The following is an 18,004-nucleotide window of genomic DNA, read 5'->3' as shown; positions in this document are numbered from 1 at the left end:
CCCCAAAGTTAGGGCTCCCTGAGTACCTACTCAGTGCCAGGTTCTGGGGACCCAGAGATGACCAAGACTTATTTCCTGACCTAAGATGTAGGTGATCTCTGAGCACTCCTTCCGGAGCTTTACATGTGCTTCATCGGACATTCCTCCGTGGCTTGGTCACTCATTTTACCAGCTGTATGACCTTGGACAAATCACTGAAGTTCACCAAGTCTCAGTTTCCCCACCTGTAAAACGGGGCTTACAGCAATACCCATCTCACTGGGCTGCTAAAATAATTAAATGAGATAATCTAGGCAAAGCATGGAGCACAACGCTTGGTGCACAGCATGCATCTGGGAGACATTAACTGCTGGTATTATTCATTCACTAAATATTTATTAACTGCCTACTGTGTGTCCATTCCTGTGCTGGGCACTGGGAATAAAGACATGTGTAAGACCTATGAGACCTGCCCTCGAGGTGCTCACACAGTCAATGACACAGAAGGAAGAGTTGCCAAAGGAAGCAGCGCTTAAGGTGGCTTGGAGGAAGGGATCAGGAAGGAAGGCTTCCTGGAGGAGGTGATGCCTGAGCCAAATTGTGAAAGATGAAGCAGGAGTTAGGCAGGGAGAGAGGAAGGAAGAAGGGCATTGCTGGTGGCAGAAATAACCTGGACAAAGGGAATAGGGCACAGGGTGAGAAGCATCACATGTGGTTTGGTTGGCTAGATGCAGGGAACACAGCGGAGCTGTAGGGGGCCTGGGCTCCTGACCTCTGAGTGTCAGCTCTGCTTCCTCCATCACTGCCTGAGCTCGAATCCTCAGGCACAAGCTAAGAATTCACCTCAGCTCGGCCCCTACATGACCCCAGGCAACAGCCTACTTTTGTCTATGCCTCAGGTCTCATCTGTGACATGGGGATAAGAGTATTAGGTGCCCCCCCCCCCGCAAGGGTGGCTTTAAGAATTAGAGACCACTCATTAATTTGTCAAGTAGTTCAGAGAACATTTGCCAAGCACCTCTCTGTCTTAAGCCCTGAAGACACAGTGCAGAACAAAACAGCCAGTTCCTGTCTCCCAGAGCTTCAGTTAAATCCCAGATCTTATGAGTGTGTGGTTCAAGTACTAGGGTTCTATGAGAGTGTCCAACAGGGGGTCTGACCTGCACTGGTCTGACTTCCCTAAGGAAGTGATGGTCAAGGGGGAGCATTAAGTGAATGAATTGGAGGGAATTCCTTGGCAGTCCAGTGGTTAGGACTCCGCGTTTTCGACTCTGCGTTTTCACTGCCGGGGCCCGGGTTCAATCCCTGGTTGGGGAACTAAGATCCTGCACGGCCACAACAAACAAACAAAAAACAAACAAACAAACAAAAAGAGTTGGAGGGTGGTGGAGAGAATTCTAGGAAGAGGAAGCAGCACGCGCAAAGGCCCGCAACAGGGAAGAATGTGGCCCCTGGTGGGAGAGCAGGTTAGCGTTAAGGAGTTTGGTACCAGGTGAGGCTGGAGACAGGTAACAGGCAGGTCTAGCAGGGCTTTGAAGGCCGAAGTGGGAAAATTGTAGGTACAAATATGTTCTCATGCAGAGACTAGCACACTGTAATAAGAGTTGCTGACATTTAATGAGCGTATATTATATGCATGGCCCTATTCTGAGCACGTTGCCTCAATTTCTCTCCCATGAGAAAGGTGTTATGGTCGTCCTCACCCTATAGATGAGAAAACTAGGGCTTAGTGGGGTTAAGAGACTTTGCCAAGGTCACAAAGATAGTAAGTGGTACACCTATGACATGAACCCAGTCTGCTGCTTCCAGGAACTTCTGGGAGCTTCTAACCCAGGAGATTTTAATTTTCACCTTCTACTTTCCTGTGTGCACCACGCTCTCTGCATTGAATATGCGTTACTTTTATAATCAAACCCAATGAGTAAATGCTAATAACCGTGCCTGGGTCGCAATGCCCGAGCCTGCTCTGAAAGGCCCCTGGCCACCCTGTATTCTTCTGGCCTCCACAGGAGACGGCCACGTGAACTTCAAAGACTTCTTGGCTGTGATGACAGACACCAAGCGCTTCTTCTGCTCTGTGGGTGAGCAGGGGTGAGCCCAGGGCACTCAGAGCTGGGGGGAGGGGCCAGGTGGCTGCTGGGGCCATTAGGCATCCAGGGCTGTTAAGTGGTAACGGCAGCCACCATCCCACGTCCCCAGAAGAGAAGGCCCTGACGGACACGGCTCCCCCAAACCCCCGCACTCTGCTCTTTGAGATCCTGTCCCTGCTGGTGGAGATGCTGGCCTTACCTGAGGCAGCCTTAGAGGAGATCACCAGGTGAGTAGGACTGGCTGTTGGGAGTGGAGGGTTGCGGACACAGAAATGGCACCTAGCGTTTTGGCAGCTGAGGGCTTTCGATAATTAGGACACTCAGTTGCCAGTGAAACCCACATAAAACTGGCTTACACAACAGGGGAATGTACTGGCTCGCATCACTTCTCAGGGCCTCAGGAATGGCTGGATCTAGGAGACCAGATGATACCATTCAGGCTTTATCTCTCCTGCTCATCTCTGCATTAGCTTCAAGCTCAGCGAGGCTCTTCCCACAGTGGGAAGGATGGCAACCGGCAGCCTCTACTCTACTCATACCCTCCTTGTTTTGCAACCTCAGCAGCAAGAGGAATACCTTCTTGCAGTACTCATACAGCAGTCCCAGAAAGGGAATGTGATAGGGCCTGTCTAGGGCTAGAGAACACGAGGTGGAAGCCTCCCCACGTTGCCAGAGTGGGCTAGTGGGTGGTTAGTGGTTCACCTAAGGAAGAGACGGCTGTGTACAAAAACAACATGAACATTCGAGGGCTAGAAGCAGAGGGTCAAGGCAGAATGGCCCACCTGGTCTCGCTTGCAGCACACAGAAGCTTGTCCCTATCGCTCAGAAAGTTGGATCATTTTTTCCTGCAACAGACCAGGCTTTTTCGGCAGGGGCTGGAGGAGGGAGAATGACTGCAGGCTGTTCCACTAATACCAACTTAGCAAACCCCAAAGACAAGAGATCTTTCTTCCTCCCGGCATCTATAAATCACTAAACATATATAACTCTGAAGACGGCAAATGTATAATTTTAAAAGCAATAAAACAAATTCCCAGCTATCAATTTCTCCAGTTTAAAAATAGATAATTCCAGTAATCTTGAAGCCCTTGTGTGCCCTACCCCAATCACAAAGTACTTTCTCCCTAACAAGAACCAACCCTTATTCCTTTGCTTTTTGTTTTAAAATTTCACTGCTTATTTCTTCCCTTATCGTTTATTGAAAATTTCATACATATGGCAAAGTTAAAAGAACTTTACAGTGAACATTTATATACCCACCACCTAGATTCTACTGTTGCCATTTTACCATACTTCTTTTGCCATGCTTCTATCCCTCTATCTGTTCATCGATCTGTATTATTTTTTTATTCATTTCAAAGTAAATGAGTTATTTCCCTCTAAATACTTCAGCATACATGGCATTAGCTAATGATCAATATTTGTATAGAGTTCCCCCCCCCCCCCGCATATTGTGAGGTATAATGTACATTCAGTGAAATTCACAGATCTTAACTGTATCATTGAATGGGTCTCAACACATGCCCACACCCCAGCAACCTGAACCCCTTTCAAGATATACAGAACTTTACCATCATTCCAGAAAGTGCCCTCATGACCCTTCCCAGTTGGTCCCTGAACCGTCCCCCCCGCCCAGAGGCAATCACTCTTCTAATTTTTTTTTTCCATTACAGATTGGTTTTGCCTGTCTGACAACTTCATATAAATGGAAACAAACCGTATATGTCATTAGTGTCTAGCTTCTTTCACTCAGCATAATGCTTTTGAGATTCATCCACGTTGCTGTGGGCAGCAACGGTTCACTCCTCCTTATTATTGTATCCCATTGGATGAATATACCACAGTTCATTCATCCATCCTTTCATGGGTAGATTTCTGAGCTGTTTTCAGTTTTGGGTTATAATGAGTAAAGCTGCTATTAACATTTTTGTACAAGTCTTTGTGTGGACATATATTTTGTTACTTGGGTAAATACCCAGAAATGGAATTGCTGGGTCATAGGATAGGTGTATTTTACTTACAAGAAACCGCCAGACTTTTTTATCTAAGTGATTCTACCATTTTACACTCACATCAACAATGTACCAGAGTTCCAGTTGCTCCACATCTTGTGCAAATCCATACTGTCAGTCTTGCTAGTTTCAGTCAGTCTGGTGGATATGCAGTGGCACTTTTTTTTTTTTAATAAATTTTATTTACATATTTATTTATTTATTTATTTTGGCTGCGTTGGGTCTTTGTTGCTGTGCGCGGGCTTTCTCTAGTTGTGGTGAACGGGAGCTACTCTTCGTTGCGGTGTGCGGGCTACTCATTGCAGTGGCTTCTCTTGTTGCGGAGCACGGGCTCTAGGCACATGGGCTTCACTAGCTGTGGCACGTGGCCTCAGTAGTTGTGGCACACGGGCCCTAGAGCACAGGCTCAGTAGTTGTGGCGCATGGGCTTAGTTGCTCCACGGCATGTGGGATCTTCCCGGACCAGGGCTCAAACCCGTGTCCCCTGCATTGGCAGGCGGATTCTTAACCACTGTGCCACCAGGAAAGCCCTGCAGTGGCACTTTTAAATTTTGACTCACACTTGTTTGTATTCTTGAATACTTTATTGTTTAGCTTTCCATATTTTTTACCTCTATCGGAGTGGACTCATAAGTCCTCTGTTACTTGCTTTTTCTTCTCAGTGTTATGTATTTGTGACTCATCCATGTTCTTATGCATAGCTGTAGATCATTTATCATTTTCACTGCTACATACTATTATCTGGTATGACTACATCACAATATATGTATTTGTTCTGCAGATGGACATTAGGTCTATGTTCAGTTTCCAGCCATGGTAGAAACAGTGTTAATATTTTGTATATGTCTCCAGGATACCTGGGCAAGAGTTTCTCCAGAGCAGCAGTTTTAAAACTTTTTGGTCTAGGAAACAGTCAATATTTTCTATATATGAACTTAAAACTGAGAGATCTAAAAAATATCTATTAATTTATTTAACAAAGATAATCCCATTACATGTTAATGTTAATTTTAAATGAAAAAATAACAATATTTTCCAAAACAAACAAACAAGAAAGTTAATGAGAAGAATGGCATTGCTTTACAATATTGAGAATCTCTTCAGTGTCTGGAACAAAAGAAGTTGGCTGGATTTTCCTATATGCTTCTGCATTCAATCTGTTGCAATCTGTCGTTTTGGTTGAAGTATATGAAGAAATCCGGCCTCACACAAATATGTAATTGGAAAAAGTATTTTAATAGCCTTTTCACTTAATATCCCACATATCATGGAGGTATTTTTCTTTGATAGTACACCAAACTTGACGAGCAGTAGTGTCTTAAAAGTTGGTTGCAATATGGAATCTGAAGCCATATCTGTGAACTGTTCGTTGTACTCTTTTTTAAAAAAAATATTTATTTATTTATTTGGTTGCGTGGGGTCTTAGTTGCGGCCAGCAGGCTCCTCAGTTGCAGCTCCAGGGCTCCTTAGTTGTGGCAGGAGAACTCTTAGTTGCAGCATGCATGTGGGATCTAGTTCCCTGACCAGGGATCGAACCCAGGTCCCCTACATTGGGAGCAGAGTCCTATCCACTGCACTGCCAGGGAAGTACCCTCGTACTCTTTTAAATAAAAATCTATTGGTCTGTTTTGTAGTTTAAATGGATCTTTTCCCATGAATGGCTTTTGTAACATGCATTGTTCATTTAGAACATATTGCGTATCTTCTAAATGTTGACACATTTCATTGTAGTTATTCTATATATTATACGTATAATTATTATCACCCCTAATGTCAGAAAAGTCTTTATGGAATTCCCTGACGGTCCAGTGGTTAGGACTTGGCACTCTCACAGCTGGGGCCCAAGTTGGATCCTTGGTTGAGGAACTAAGATTCCACAAGCCACGTGGCATGGCCAAAAATAAATAAATAAATAAAATAAAGTCATCCTTGCTTTAAAAAAAATTGTTTTTAAATATTAGAAGTGTTGTGTGAGGCTACAGTTCACTCATTTGACTGTTAAACTATTCTGTGTATGAACATGCATATGATGCATGCTTATTATAATGGATTTTTTTAAATTTTATTTTTATTTATTATTTATATTATTTTGGCTGCACTGGGTCTTCATTGTGGCACGTGGGCACTCAGGCTCTTCGTGGCGGTGCACGGGCTCTCTAGTTGCAGTGTGTGGGCTCTAGAGCACTTGGGCTTAGTTGCAGTATGTGGGGATCTGAGTTCCCTGACCAGGTATCAAACCCGGGACCCCTACATGGGGAGCTCGGAGTCTTAACCACTGGACCACCAGGGAAGCCCCATGATAATGGATTTGTTTTCCCAAATTCTAATTTTTTACTTGAAAGCTTTAATTTTGTCATAGGTAACAAATGCTGTCAGTTGTTTTCCTTGAAAGGATGGGCTAACTTCATCCATTTTCAAGAAAATATCCGCCAAAATACACAAGGCTGCATAACCATAGTTTGTCCTTTTTTCAAGTAAAAAATGACATTTAGTGTGTAGGGGAGGTAAAATTTTCCTTTACCCTCTTAAGAGCTTCCAGCTGGGACTTATGTAAGACAGACTAACAGGAGAAAAGCATACAAGTTTAACTTACACGCACATGGGAGCCCTGACAAGAATAAGGAAGACCCAAAGAACTGACAAGGCCCAGGGGCTTGCATACAAGGTTAAAAAAAGAGCAGCAGCTGTAGAAAAGTAACTAAAATATATGGGCAGGGGCTTCCCTGGTGACGCAGTGGTTAAGATTCCGCCTGCCAATGCAGGGGACATGGGTTCGAGCCCTGGTCCAGGAAGATCCCATATGCCGCGTAGCAACTAAGCCCGTGTGGCACAACTACTGAACCTGTGCTCTAGAGCCCACGAGCCACAACTACTGAGCCTGTGTGCCACAACTACTGAAGCCCGTGCACCCAGGGCCTGTGCTGTGCAACAAGAGAAGCCACCGCAATAAGAAGCCCGCGCACCGCAACGAGGCTTAGCCCCCGCTCACTGCAACTAGAGAAAGCCCACACGCAGCAACGAAGACCCAGCGCAGCCAAAAAAAAAAAAAAAAAAATATATATATATATATATATATATATATATATATATGCAGAATGAGGAAGATAAGAGTTATTTTAACCATGTCTGTTTGTAGAGTTCTCTTGGCCTGGACTCTTCTTTTTTTTGTTTTTTTCTTTGGCCACACCACACGTATACACTGGCCCACAGCAGTGAAAGCGCGGAGTCCTAACCACTGGACCACCGCGAAATTCCCTCTTCCTCTCTTGTGATAAGAATGTTTCTTCCTCCTGGTTCAGGGACGGCAGCTTTCACCTGGGAATTTTGTCTCCTGCTTTTAGAAAGAAAAAGCCAGTGGACCCTTCTTGCATCTACTGTTTTTCAAGTGCCTTTAACTCAAAATAACCAACATGCCGAAGTGGCACATATTGGAGTGGCATGTCCTAAACGCCTTCATTTCCTCCATCTGGCACTTCCCTAGAAGTTTCATCTATTAAAAGCTGAGTTGTTGGGGCTTCCCTGGTGGCGCAGTGGTTGAGAATCTGCCTGCCAATGCAGGGGACACGGGTTCGAGCCCTGGTCTGGGAAGATCCCACATGCCACGGAGCAGCTGGGCCCGTGAGCCACAACTACTGAGCCTGCGCGTCTGGAGCCTGTGCCCTGCAGCGGGAGGGGCCGCGATAGTGAGAGGCCCGCGCACCGCGATGAAGAGTGGCCCCCACTTGCCGTAACTAGAGAAAGCCCTCGCACGAACCGAAGACCCAACACAGCCAAAAATAAATAAATAAAGTAGCTATAAAAGCTGAGTTGGTGGCTGTGGAGAAAAAGTCGGGTTAGAAGTTGCAAAGAGATCTGTGAAAGGCGGAGGAAAACATAGATCGGAACAAGCAGAAAAGAACAAATCTAAGCACATGATCCTGTATTTGCCTGGGTCCATCGCTTAGTCCTGAGAACAGGTCAGTTCAGTGACAGTCGGAGCTCATTTTAGGAGGCGATGGTATAGGTGGGAGTAGGGCACCCACCTAACTTAGGCCTTTATATGGTGAGCTGCTAGCAAGCATTTAATGAGGGGCATTTCTTTGGAAACAAAAGAGAAACAGAGGTTAATGGTTAGAATAAATTGTAAACTCAGTTTTTGAGGCCAGAGGGCAGTTAATTGTGAGATTCTTACATGTCAGGTTCAAAGCATCTTTAGATGGTGGATTGAGGGACTTCCCTGGCGGTCCAGTGGTTGAAACTCTGCGCTTCCACTGCAGGGGGCACGTGTTCGATCCCTAGTTGGGGAACTCGGATCCTGCATGCCACACAGTGGCCAAAAAAAGATGGAGTGAGGCTATCTGGTGGCTCTCTGATGAATTTTCTGGCTTGCTGTTTGAATGTCTTTGGTGATGGCATTGGGTGTTCCAGTGAACTAACAGCAGCAGCAGGCATACAGGGTTGTTATACATGATCTGTTGCAGTGATTTTTTCTTTTTGAAGTTTACATTAAGTCGCTTTAGCTTGCAGGGCATTGAGAAAAGGGCAGTTCTAGTTTTCAGTGATGCCAGGTCAGGAGGGTGGGGGGAAACTAGAAATGTTGATTACTAGAAATGTTGATTACTAGAAACGTTGATTCACTTTGTGAATACACAAAGTGGCAGGAGCCAGTTTATAAAGAGGACAAAAAGCTCAAAGTAAGTGAACTGTTCAACAACCTACAAAGGTGTGTTATAGTTTTTATTGAAACAGAGAATTTTTCTCTCCACAATCAGTTCCATTTTTATCGGATAATCAGAGTAAGACTAATTTGTTTGTAAAACTTTTTTTGTTATTGAAGTGTAGTTGATTTACAATGTTGTGTTAGTTTCAGGTGTACAGCAAAGTGATTCAGATCTATACACATACTAATATATATAATAGTGTGTGTATATATATATATATTAGTGTGTGTGTGTGTGTGTATGTGTGTATATATATATATATATATATATATATATATATATATAGTTTCTTTGTGGACAAATCAGTAAAGTATCAGAAATCACAGAGTTCCCTGGTGGCCTAGTGGTTAGGATTTGGCGCTTTCACTGTGGAGGCTTGGGTTCGATTCCTGGTCCAGGAACCATCCCACAAGCTGCACAGCGCGGACAAAATACAAAAAGAAATAAAAATTAAAAAAGAAAAAAAGAAATCACAGAGACAAAGAACCTAGAAAGTTAAACATATGGCTCTCTCCATTCTTTTTTACTTTTAATTTACTGTCATGGTTGACATACATCAAACAATGCACTTTAATTGTACATTTTGTTCTTAGGTTGAATTCATAGCATTATAATGTTAAACATCTGGTAGAGATAACATATGCTTGTTTAACTAGTCTTAATTTATATAAGCTTTTTTTCCCCTTTCTTTAAGCCAGTTAAATACAGCTCTCTTACAAGTTAATTTTTATCAATACCATCTGGAGTAGAAAAACATTACATACATATTTTTATATATATATATATATATATATATATGCATACGTAAACATGTAAGACCCAATGCAGCAAAAATAAATAAATAAATAAATAAAATAAATCTATTTAAAAAAAGGAACTTGTTTCATTTCTGGTGGGAATGCAAAATGGTACAGCCACTTTGGAAGACAGTTTGGTGGTTTTTTTTTTTTTTTTAATTAATTAATTAATTAATTAATTTTTGTCTGCATTGGGTCTTCGTCGTTGGGACTTCATTGCTGCACATGGGCTTTCTCTAGTTGCGGTGTGCGGGCTTCTCATTGTGGTGGCTTCTCTTGTTGTGGAGCTTGGGCTCTAGGTGCGTGGGTTTCAGTAGCTGTGGCATGCGGGCTCTAGAGCACAGGCTCAGTAGTTGTGGGGCACAGGCTTAGTTGCTCTGCGGCATGTGGGATCTTCCCGGACCAGGGATCGAACCCGTGTCCCCTGCACTGGCAGGCGGATTCTTAACCACTGTACCATCAGGGAAGTTCCAGTTTGGTGGTTTCTTACAAAACTAAACAAACTCTTACAATATGGTCCAGCAATTGTGCTCCTTGGTATTTACCCAAATGAATTGAAAACTTAGTCCACACAAAATTAACTGTGCTACACCTATACAGTGGAATATTCAGCACTAATAAGGGCCATCAAACCATGAAAAGACAGAGGAAACTTAAATGCATATTGCTACGTGAAAAAAACTGATCTCAAAAGGCTACATACTTTACAGTTCCAACTATGTGACATTCTGGAAAAGACAAAACAATGGAGACAGTAAAAAGATCAGTGCTTACTGGAGTGAGGGGAGAGGGAGGGAAGTGGAGCACAGATTTTTAGAGCAATGGAACTATTCTGTATTACCATAATGGTAGATACATGTCGTTTCACATTTGTCACAACTCATACAATGTACAACACTATGAGCGAACCCTAAGGTAAACTATGGCCTTATGGTAATAATGATATGTCAGTGTAAGTTCATCAGTTGTAACAAATGTACCACTCTGGTGGGAGATGTTGATCATGGGGGAGTCTGTGGGTGTGTGTGGGGGAAGGGCAGCGGGTATATGGGAACTCTCTGTACTTTCTACTCAATTTTCTGTGAATCTAAAAAAGTCTATCAAAAAAAAACTTAGTTAAGAAAAAAAAATACACTATAAATAGAAGGTACCCCCCCCCCAAATTAATTGACCATATACACTTGGGTTTACCTCTGGATTCTTTATTCTCTTCCTGTGTCTATATTTCTGCAAATACCACATAGGTCTTGATTACTGCAGCTTTATAGTAAGTATTCAAATCAGGTAGAGTTAAGTCCTCCAAGTTGTTCTTTTTCAAAGAGTTCTAGATCCTGTTCTATTCTAGGTCCTTTGCATTTCTATATAAATTTTAGAATCAGTTTGTCAATCTCTATAAAAGAGCCTGCTGGTATTTTGTTGGGATTGCATTGAATCTATATGTTCATTTTGGGAGAAATGACATCTTAATAATAATAAGTCTTTCAGTCCATGAACATGGTATAACTCTTCACTTAAAATTTAAGTCTCTAATTTCAGCAGGATTTTGTAGTTTTCAAGATGTAGATCTTTTACATGTTTTGTTGCATATATCCATGAGTAGTGATAAGGTGCTGAGAGTTAAGACCTCTGCAAAGCATGAGAGTTCATGGTTAAGAAGCTTTAAAATATATATATATATATATATATATATATATATATATATCCATAAGTATTTCATATTTTATACTGTTGTAGATGTTTCCATTTTCCAATTGCTCATTGCTGGTATTATAGAAGTATAGCTTATTATTGTATATTGATCTTGTATCCTATGACCTTGCTAAACTCACTTATTAGTGCTGGTAGCTTTTTATAATAGATTTCTTAAGATTTTTACACACACAATGATGTCATCTGTGAAAAAAGCTTTACTTCTTCCTTTCCAATCCATTAGCATTTATTCCTTTTTCTTGTTTTTTTTTTTACAGCCAAAGCTGCTGAAACCCCTTCTTTAACCAATTTTTTAAAATTTTTATTTATTTATTTATTTATGGCTGTGTTGGGTCTTCGTTTCTGTGCGAGGGCTTTCTCTAGTTGCGGCAAGTGGGGGCCACTCTTCATCGCAGTACGCGGGCCTCTCACTATCTCGGCCTCTCTTGTTGTGGAGCACAGGCTCCAGACGCACAGGCTCAGTAATTGTGGCTCACAGGCCTAGTTGCTCCGCGGCATGTGGGATCTTCCCAGACCAGGGCTCGAACCCGTGTCCCCTGCATTGGCAGGCAGATTCTCAACCACTGCACCACCAGGGAAGCCCCCTTTTTCTTGTTTTATTACACCGGCTAAGACCTTAAGTAAAACAAAAGTGATGACAGCAAACATTTTTGCCTTGTTCCTGATCATGGGGGAAGCAATCAATCTTTCGCCATTAAGCTTGATTTTAGCTATAGGATTTTTGTAGATACTTTTATCATGTTGAGGAAGTTCCTTTCTATTTCTAGTTTGCTGTTTTTATTATGAATGGGAGTTGAATTTTGTCAAATGCTTTTTCTGCATCTTGAGATGATTACAAGGTTTTTCTCTTACATTCTGTTAATATAGTAGATAAAACTGATTTTTCAATGTAAAATGTATTCTTTGGAAAAACTCCACTTAGTTGTAATGTATTACCCTTTTAATATATTATTGGATTCAACCTGCTATTTTGTTAAGAATTTTGGCACCTATGTTCAAAGGAGATATTGGTCGTTAACTTACTTTTTGGGTGATATCTAGCGTTCCTGTTAGTATAATGCTGGCATCATAAAATGAGTTATGTGTTCTCATATCCTGAAAGAGTTCATGAAATCTTGGTATTCAGTCTCCTCTAAAGGTTTGATAGAACTTACAGTGAAGCCGCTTGGACCTTGTTTTCTTTGTGGGGAGGTTTTTTTGTTTGTTTTGTTTTAATTGAAGTATAGTTGATTTACAATGTTTCAGGTGTATAGCAAAGTGATTCAGTTACATATATACATATATTCTTTTTCAGATTCTTTTCCACTATAGGTTATTACAAGATATTGAATATATTTCCCTGTGCTATACAGTAGGTCCTTGTTCTTTATCTGTTTTCTATATAGTAGTGTGTATATTTTAACCCAAACTCCTCATTTATCACCCCCCCTTACCCCTTTGGTACCAATTAGTTTGTGTTCTATGTGAGTTTATTTCTGTTTTGTAAATAAGTTCATTTATATCATTTTTTTAATATTCTACATATAGGTGATATCATATGATATTTGTTTTTTCTCTTACTTCACTTGGTATGATTATCTCTAGGTCCACCCATGTTGCTGCAAAAGGCATTATTTCATTCTTTTTTAATTCCATTTTATATTTTATCATCTTTACCCAGTCCTCTGTTGATGGACATTTGGGTTGCTTCCATGTCTTGGCTATTGTAAATAGTTCTGCTATGAACATTGGAGTGCATGTATCTTTTTAAATTAGAACTTTCATCTTTTCCAGATATATGCCCAGGAGTGGGATTGCTAGTTCATATGGTAACTCTATTTTTAGTTTTTAAAAGAACCTCCATACTGTCTTTCATAGTGGCTGCACCAATTTACGTTCCCACCAATAACGTAGGAGGGTTCCCTTTTCTCCACACCCTCTCCAGGCTTTCTCTTTCTTCTTGGGTATTTTTGGCAGTTACTTCTACATAATATGGATGTACTACAATATTTTGGTTAATGATTTTTAGACTTGTATCTACTGACTTCTTGTTATGGTAAGAATTTAGCTGTCTGATACAACTATCCCCTCAGCTCCTCCTTCCCCATTCAAATATATTATCAATTTTACTAAATGTTTGGGGTTTCTAATATTATGGCTATACAATTATTCATAGCTGAGCATTTTTTATATAATGATTTCATTTCCTTTCTTGTTTTTTTTTATTTCCTAAAAGTTGACAATTGCCTTGATTTTTTTTTTTTCTTTGTATTCATTGACAATTCTTGTACCTTCCTAGAGCTTTGTTTTCCTTGGAGGCATTTTCTAAGTAATTCCATTCTTCTCATTTTTGGATTAATTTCTTCTTAGGCATGCTACAGAGCCGTCATCTTGGGAGTTTGTTGTCATCCTAGGAATTCTTTCTTCCTTTCCTCTGGAATTCTGTCTACTGGATCACATGTCTTACTTTTTCTTGGTTTGCTTACTCTTTCTTGGTTTGATTTGCTTTAAAAAAAAAAAAAAAAAAAAAAAGGGAGCATGTTTCACCAGTAGCTTTTTGGGGTTAGAAAGGCAGTAATTCAGCGACAGGTATGGGAATGCCAGCCCTTGAAATTTCTGTCTTTTAAGCTATAGTGATCCAATCTAAACTGGTTGTCCTCTATGGCAGTTGCACTGCCATTGTGGGATCTCCCTTCACCATCTTCCTTTAACTTTTGTCTTTCTCCTGTGTTAGATCTCTTATTTTCTGTATGTATATCTTCCTTTTCTTTTTTGGTTTATGCCCTCATTTTGGAAGAACATGCCCTCCAGTACCTTCTTGAGAAAGGATGCATGGAAGGCAAGAGTTCTGAGATTTTGTATGTCTACAAAAGTGTTTGATTCTACCATCACACTTACTGAATAGTTTAGCTAGGTATAGAATTCTAGATTAGTGTATTCATTAAGGAATAGACCCCAATGTACTATAGTTAAAACAATATAGTTTATTTCTCTCATATTGATGGCTTGGAGGAAGCAGGCAGGAAGGCAAGGTTGCTCAAGCACCCAGTTTCTTTCCCACTTATTCTTCCACCATTCCCTAGGTCAATCCTAAGCCAATTTACCAGCAACACATCTAAATTCAAGCCCACAAGAAGGGGAAGGAGAGGAAGTAGAGAGCAAGCAATTTCCTTTAAAATTGTGACCGAGAAAGTTACACACACTCTGCTCATGTCCTGTTGGCACCTGTGGGGTGAAGTTATTTTCTAATCCATCTTTTTACTCAGGATGTTGCCTTTTCAGGTTCTAATTTTACACAGGGGTCTAGAGCCAATCTCCATTTGAGGGCTCTGGTATTCATTTTCTATTTTCTCTGTGTGAAGCTCATTAAAACCCCAAATTCCAGGCTTCAGGGATAGGCAGATGCCCTAGCAGAGCCCCCCGCTTAAGCCCTAAGGGCTTCCTGACACTCTGAGTAGCATGCTTACCCTTCATCACTGCCTACAAAGTCCCAGGTAGTCTGGCCCTCCCATCTTGCTGCCCATTTCTACCCCCTTCTCCCTCACACACAAGCTCTAGCCCCTCTGTTCCTAGAGCTCACCAAGCTCTTTCGCACCTCCTGGCCTTTTCACAAGCCATTCCCTCTGACTGAAAGAGGCTTCTTCCCAATATCCACTTAGCTTGCTTCCTCCCCTCATTTTGCTCAAATGCCACCACCTCGAGACTTTCACTGACTACTGTGGACAAAATAGCTCATCACTACCTCCTACTTAGCTTTTACTTTCTCTCAGAACACCCATCACTCCTCACATGGTACCATAATTTATTTACTTGTTCATGGTCTGACTCTCCTACTAGATATGTGCCTAGGTAGTTGATTTAGAAAGTGATACCAGGGAGCAGAAGTGAGGGAAGGGACATGAACACAGAAGGAGGATAAGCCAGTACAATGATGTACTACTGAGTCAACCATCCCCAGGCTCTTCTGAGGAGACTATGAATGGTGGCTCAGAACCGTCAGGGGAAGAGAGAGGAGCCTGTATACCTCAGCTGCTGGTTCCTTTGTCAAGGGTGCCCCACACAGGTGTTTAACTCCCCTGCAGTTCTGGGGCGCATATGTGTCAGAGAGGCTCTGGAGCAAGCAGCAGGAGGTAAGACCTGAGGTGAGACTGTGCCAGGTTGTCCCTGTGCAGAGCTGGTTGAGGCCCACGTAGAAGTGGTTGCTGTGACAGTGGCTGGAGTAAGAGGTGGGGCTGAGAGATGACACAAGGACCTTATATGAATATCTCCTGCACTGCTCTTTCCCAAGCATTTAGGTGAGTGGCCAGCATAGAGTAAACACTCAATAAATATTTGAATGAATGAATGAATGGTGCTGCAGTCTAGTGGGGAAAAGGCAAGTAGTGATGAGTTAAGAATATTAAGTGGGCTGTGATAGGGTTAAGTACAAGTTGTCAGGGGGCCTATAGTGGGAGCCTAACTCGTCTATTGGAGGAGAGAGGACTTTCTGGAAGAGATGGCCCTTAAGCTGCAATCTGGAAGATGAGAAGTTAACTGCACAGCTGGCTTACAAAGCACTTGCACATCTAAGTAAAAATACCAGTGACAGAAATCATGGGCAACATTTACCATGCTCTTTCCTTGAGTCAATTTGCTGAATGCTTAATGGGTCTTGTTATTTAATCTTTGTTTTTAACCTTATAAAAACGTTGACTGATCTGCTTAGAGAAGTCAAGTGACTTCCAGTGACCGGTAGAGATAACCATTTGCCCCCACTTTACATAGGGGTGACTGAGGCCCAGAGCAGGGCAGTGACTCGCCCACAGTCACAGGAAGTTAATGGTTGAGCCAAGACTAAAACCTGGATCTCTTGTGGCCCTGCTCTTGAGCTGGCCAGACAGAACAGGGGCTCAGGAAGAGTAAGGGAGGAGGAGGGTGAATTAAACACGGCCGGGCTGAGCTGGGTGGCACTGCCTCCCCAGCTATTACCAGAAGAAGCTGAAGGAAGGCGCCTGTAAGGCCCAAGAGATGGAACCGGCCATTGGCCGGCTGCGGTCCCGGAAGAAGCTTCCCTACAACCCGCAGCAGGCAGACACCTTGGAAGTCCCAGAACGAAGAGCCCTCAGGATCTTGAGCCAGCTGAAGCAGCAGAACTATGGTGAGGGCCCTGGGTGCCCACACAGCCAGGCCCAGGAGCTGAGACATGGTTTCCCACTTTGGGCTTAACTGTGTGCCATCAGCCAGCTGGCTGATAATCACCACCCATCTCCAGCCTTTCGCACACTCTTTCCCCTGAGCCTTAGCCCTGAGCACAGGTTGGTCCCAAGAGCCTGGACTGAGAAGGAAGAGTGCTTAGCAATCCCACCTCATCATTTATTGAGCACCCTCTGGGGTCACTCACTGTGCTAAGCCCTTTGCAGACGTGCTAGAATTTAATCCTCATAATCACATATTTACCCCACGTATTCACGATGAGAAAGCTGAAGTTTAAGCAACTTGCCCAAGGCCCCACAGCTAGCATGTGTCAGAAAGGGGAGTTTATACCCAGGTCTGACTGCAAAACCTGTGCCCTTTTCTCTGGGCAAGGTTGCCTCCCCATAATAGTAGACTTCTACTGTGTGCCAAGTGATGGGCTAGAAGCTTTCCAGAGTCTTTAGAGTGTGCCTATCAGACTCTGCCAGGACTCATCCCAAAGACATGTGCTCCTTTTTAAGCAGGTATTAGCCCTTACACTGTTCTCAGCATTTAGCTGAGTGCTTTGCATATATTATCCCTTTAATCCTCATCACCAACTCTGAGGTGGATACCACCATCAGCTCTAGCTTATGCAGAAGCTCAGAGAGGTTAAGTGACTTGCCCAAACCCACCCAGGTCGTTATGTGGCAAAGCTGGGATTTCACATGGGTCTGCGTGCCTCCCAGGGCTGGACGTGCTCTGAAACATTCCCCTCTCCTGCCTCTTCCACCTTTGCCAGCTGCCAACCTGCAAAGCCCCTATGCCCAGGTGCCTTGCATCCCGCTCTGCCCGCGGCTGGACAAGAATACGGTCCGCCGGAAGCAAGGCAGCCACTATGTGCTGGAGCTGTGTACCCCCACCAGCCTGGGCCCTGACACCCGTAGCCTCTTCTTCCAGACTGGATCTCAAAGAAGCAGGTGGGTACCCAGAGGGCAGGGACCCCAGCCCAGGCCCATCCACCTCCTTCCTTATGAAGTCCCTGGCCTAACCCAAGGGGAATCCATCCTTCCAAGAGATGCCTCAGAGACTGTTGTTCCAGGGAGGAAAAAGGGGAAAGGATGGAAGGGGGAAGAAACTAACCTTTGAGAGTCTGTGTACCAGGTAGACTGTTCCTAAGTCAGGGTACTTACGCCTTTCTGTGCCCGGGACTCGGTAGCACTACCTGCCTTTCTCATGCAGGGGGTTTAAGTCCTTTGCCCGAGTCTGATTCCATGTTAGGAGTAGTAGGAAACAGGCTCAGCAGCTGGGTGGAGGGAAGCTTCCCCTGCAGCAGTCCTCTTCCAGGCATCCTGGGATAAAAGAACACTGGACTTGGAATCAGGCCTCTGAGCCCGACTGCTGGCCCCATCACCTCCCTGGGAAGGACTCCTCTCCCCTTGGGCACATGGGGTGGCTCACTTCCTCCCACCCTTCTCTTCCACCTCTCTCCCTAGGGAACCCAGCTCTGACAGCCGCAAGTGGCTCAGTTCTGTGCCGGCTCGAACCCACTGACCCTGCGGAGTCCTGACTCTGGGCAGCTGTTC

General features: G+C 43.2%; 1 protein-coding gene across 1 annotated transcript in view; it reads left to right on the top strand.

The window, feature by feature from the left end:
- Positions 1-17,972, top strand: part of SPATA21 (spermatogenesis associated 21) — a gene marked incomplete at its 5' end in the record, with an annotated part of 33,633 nt that extends 15,661 nt beyond the window's left edge. The window contains 5 exons of the mRNA XM_059899258.1: positions 1,989-2,060; positions 2,179-2,296; positions 16,229-16,404; positions 17,221-17,398; positions 17,915-17,972. Of these exons, the coding sequence (XP_059755241.1) occupies positions 1,989-2,060; positions 2,179-2,296; positions 16,229-16,404; positions 17,221-17,398; positions 17,915-17,972 (602 nt within the window). The remainder of the gene's footprint in view (positions 1-1,988; positions 2,061-2,178; positions 2,297-16,228; positions 16,405-17,220; positions 17,399-17,914) is intronic.
- Positions 17,973-18,004: the final 32 nt, after the last annotated feature.

This window comes from Balaenoptera ricei, chromosome 1, assembly GCF_028023285.1.
Source record: "Balaenoptera ricei isolate mBalRic1 chromosome 1, mBalRic1.hap2, whole genome shotgun sequence".
Lineage (NCBI taxonomy): Eukaryota > Metazoa > Chordata > Mammalia > Artiodactyla > Balaenopteridae > Balaenoptera > Balaenoptera ricei.
This window is presented reverse-complemented; position numbering and strand designations above follow the sequence as displayed.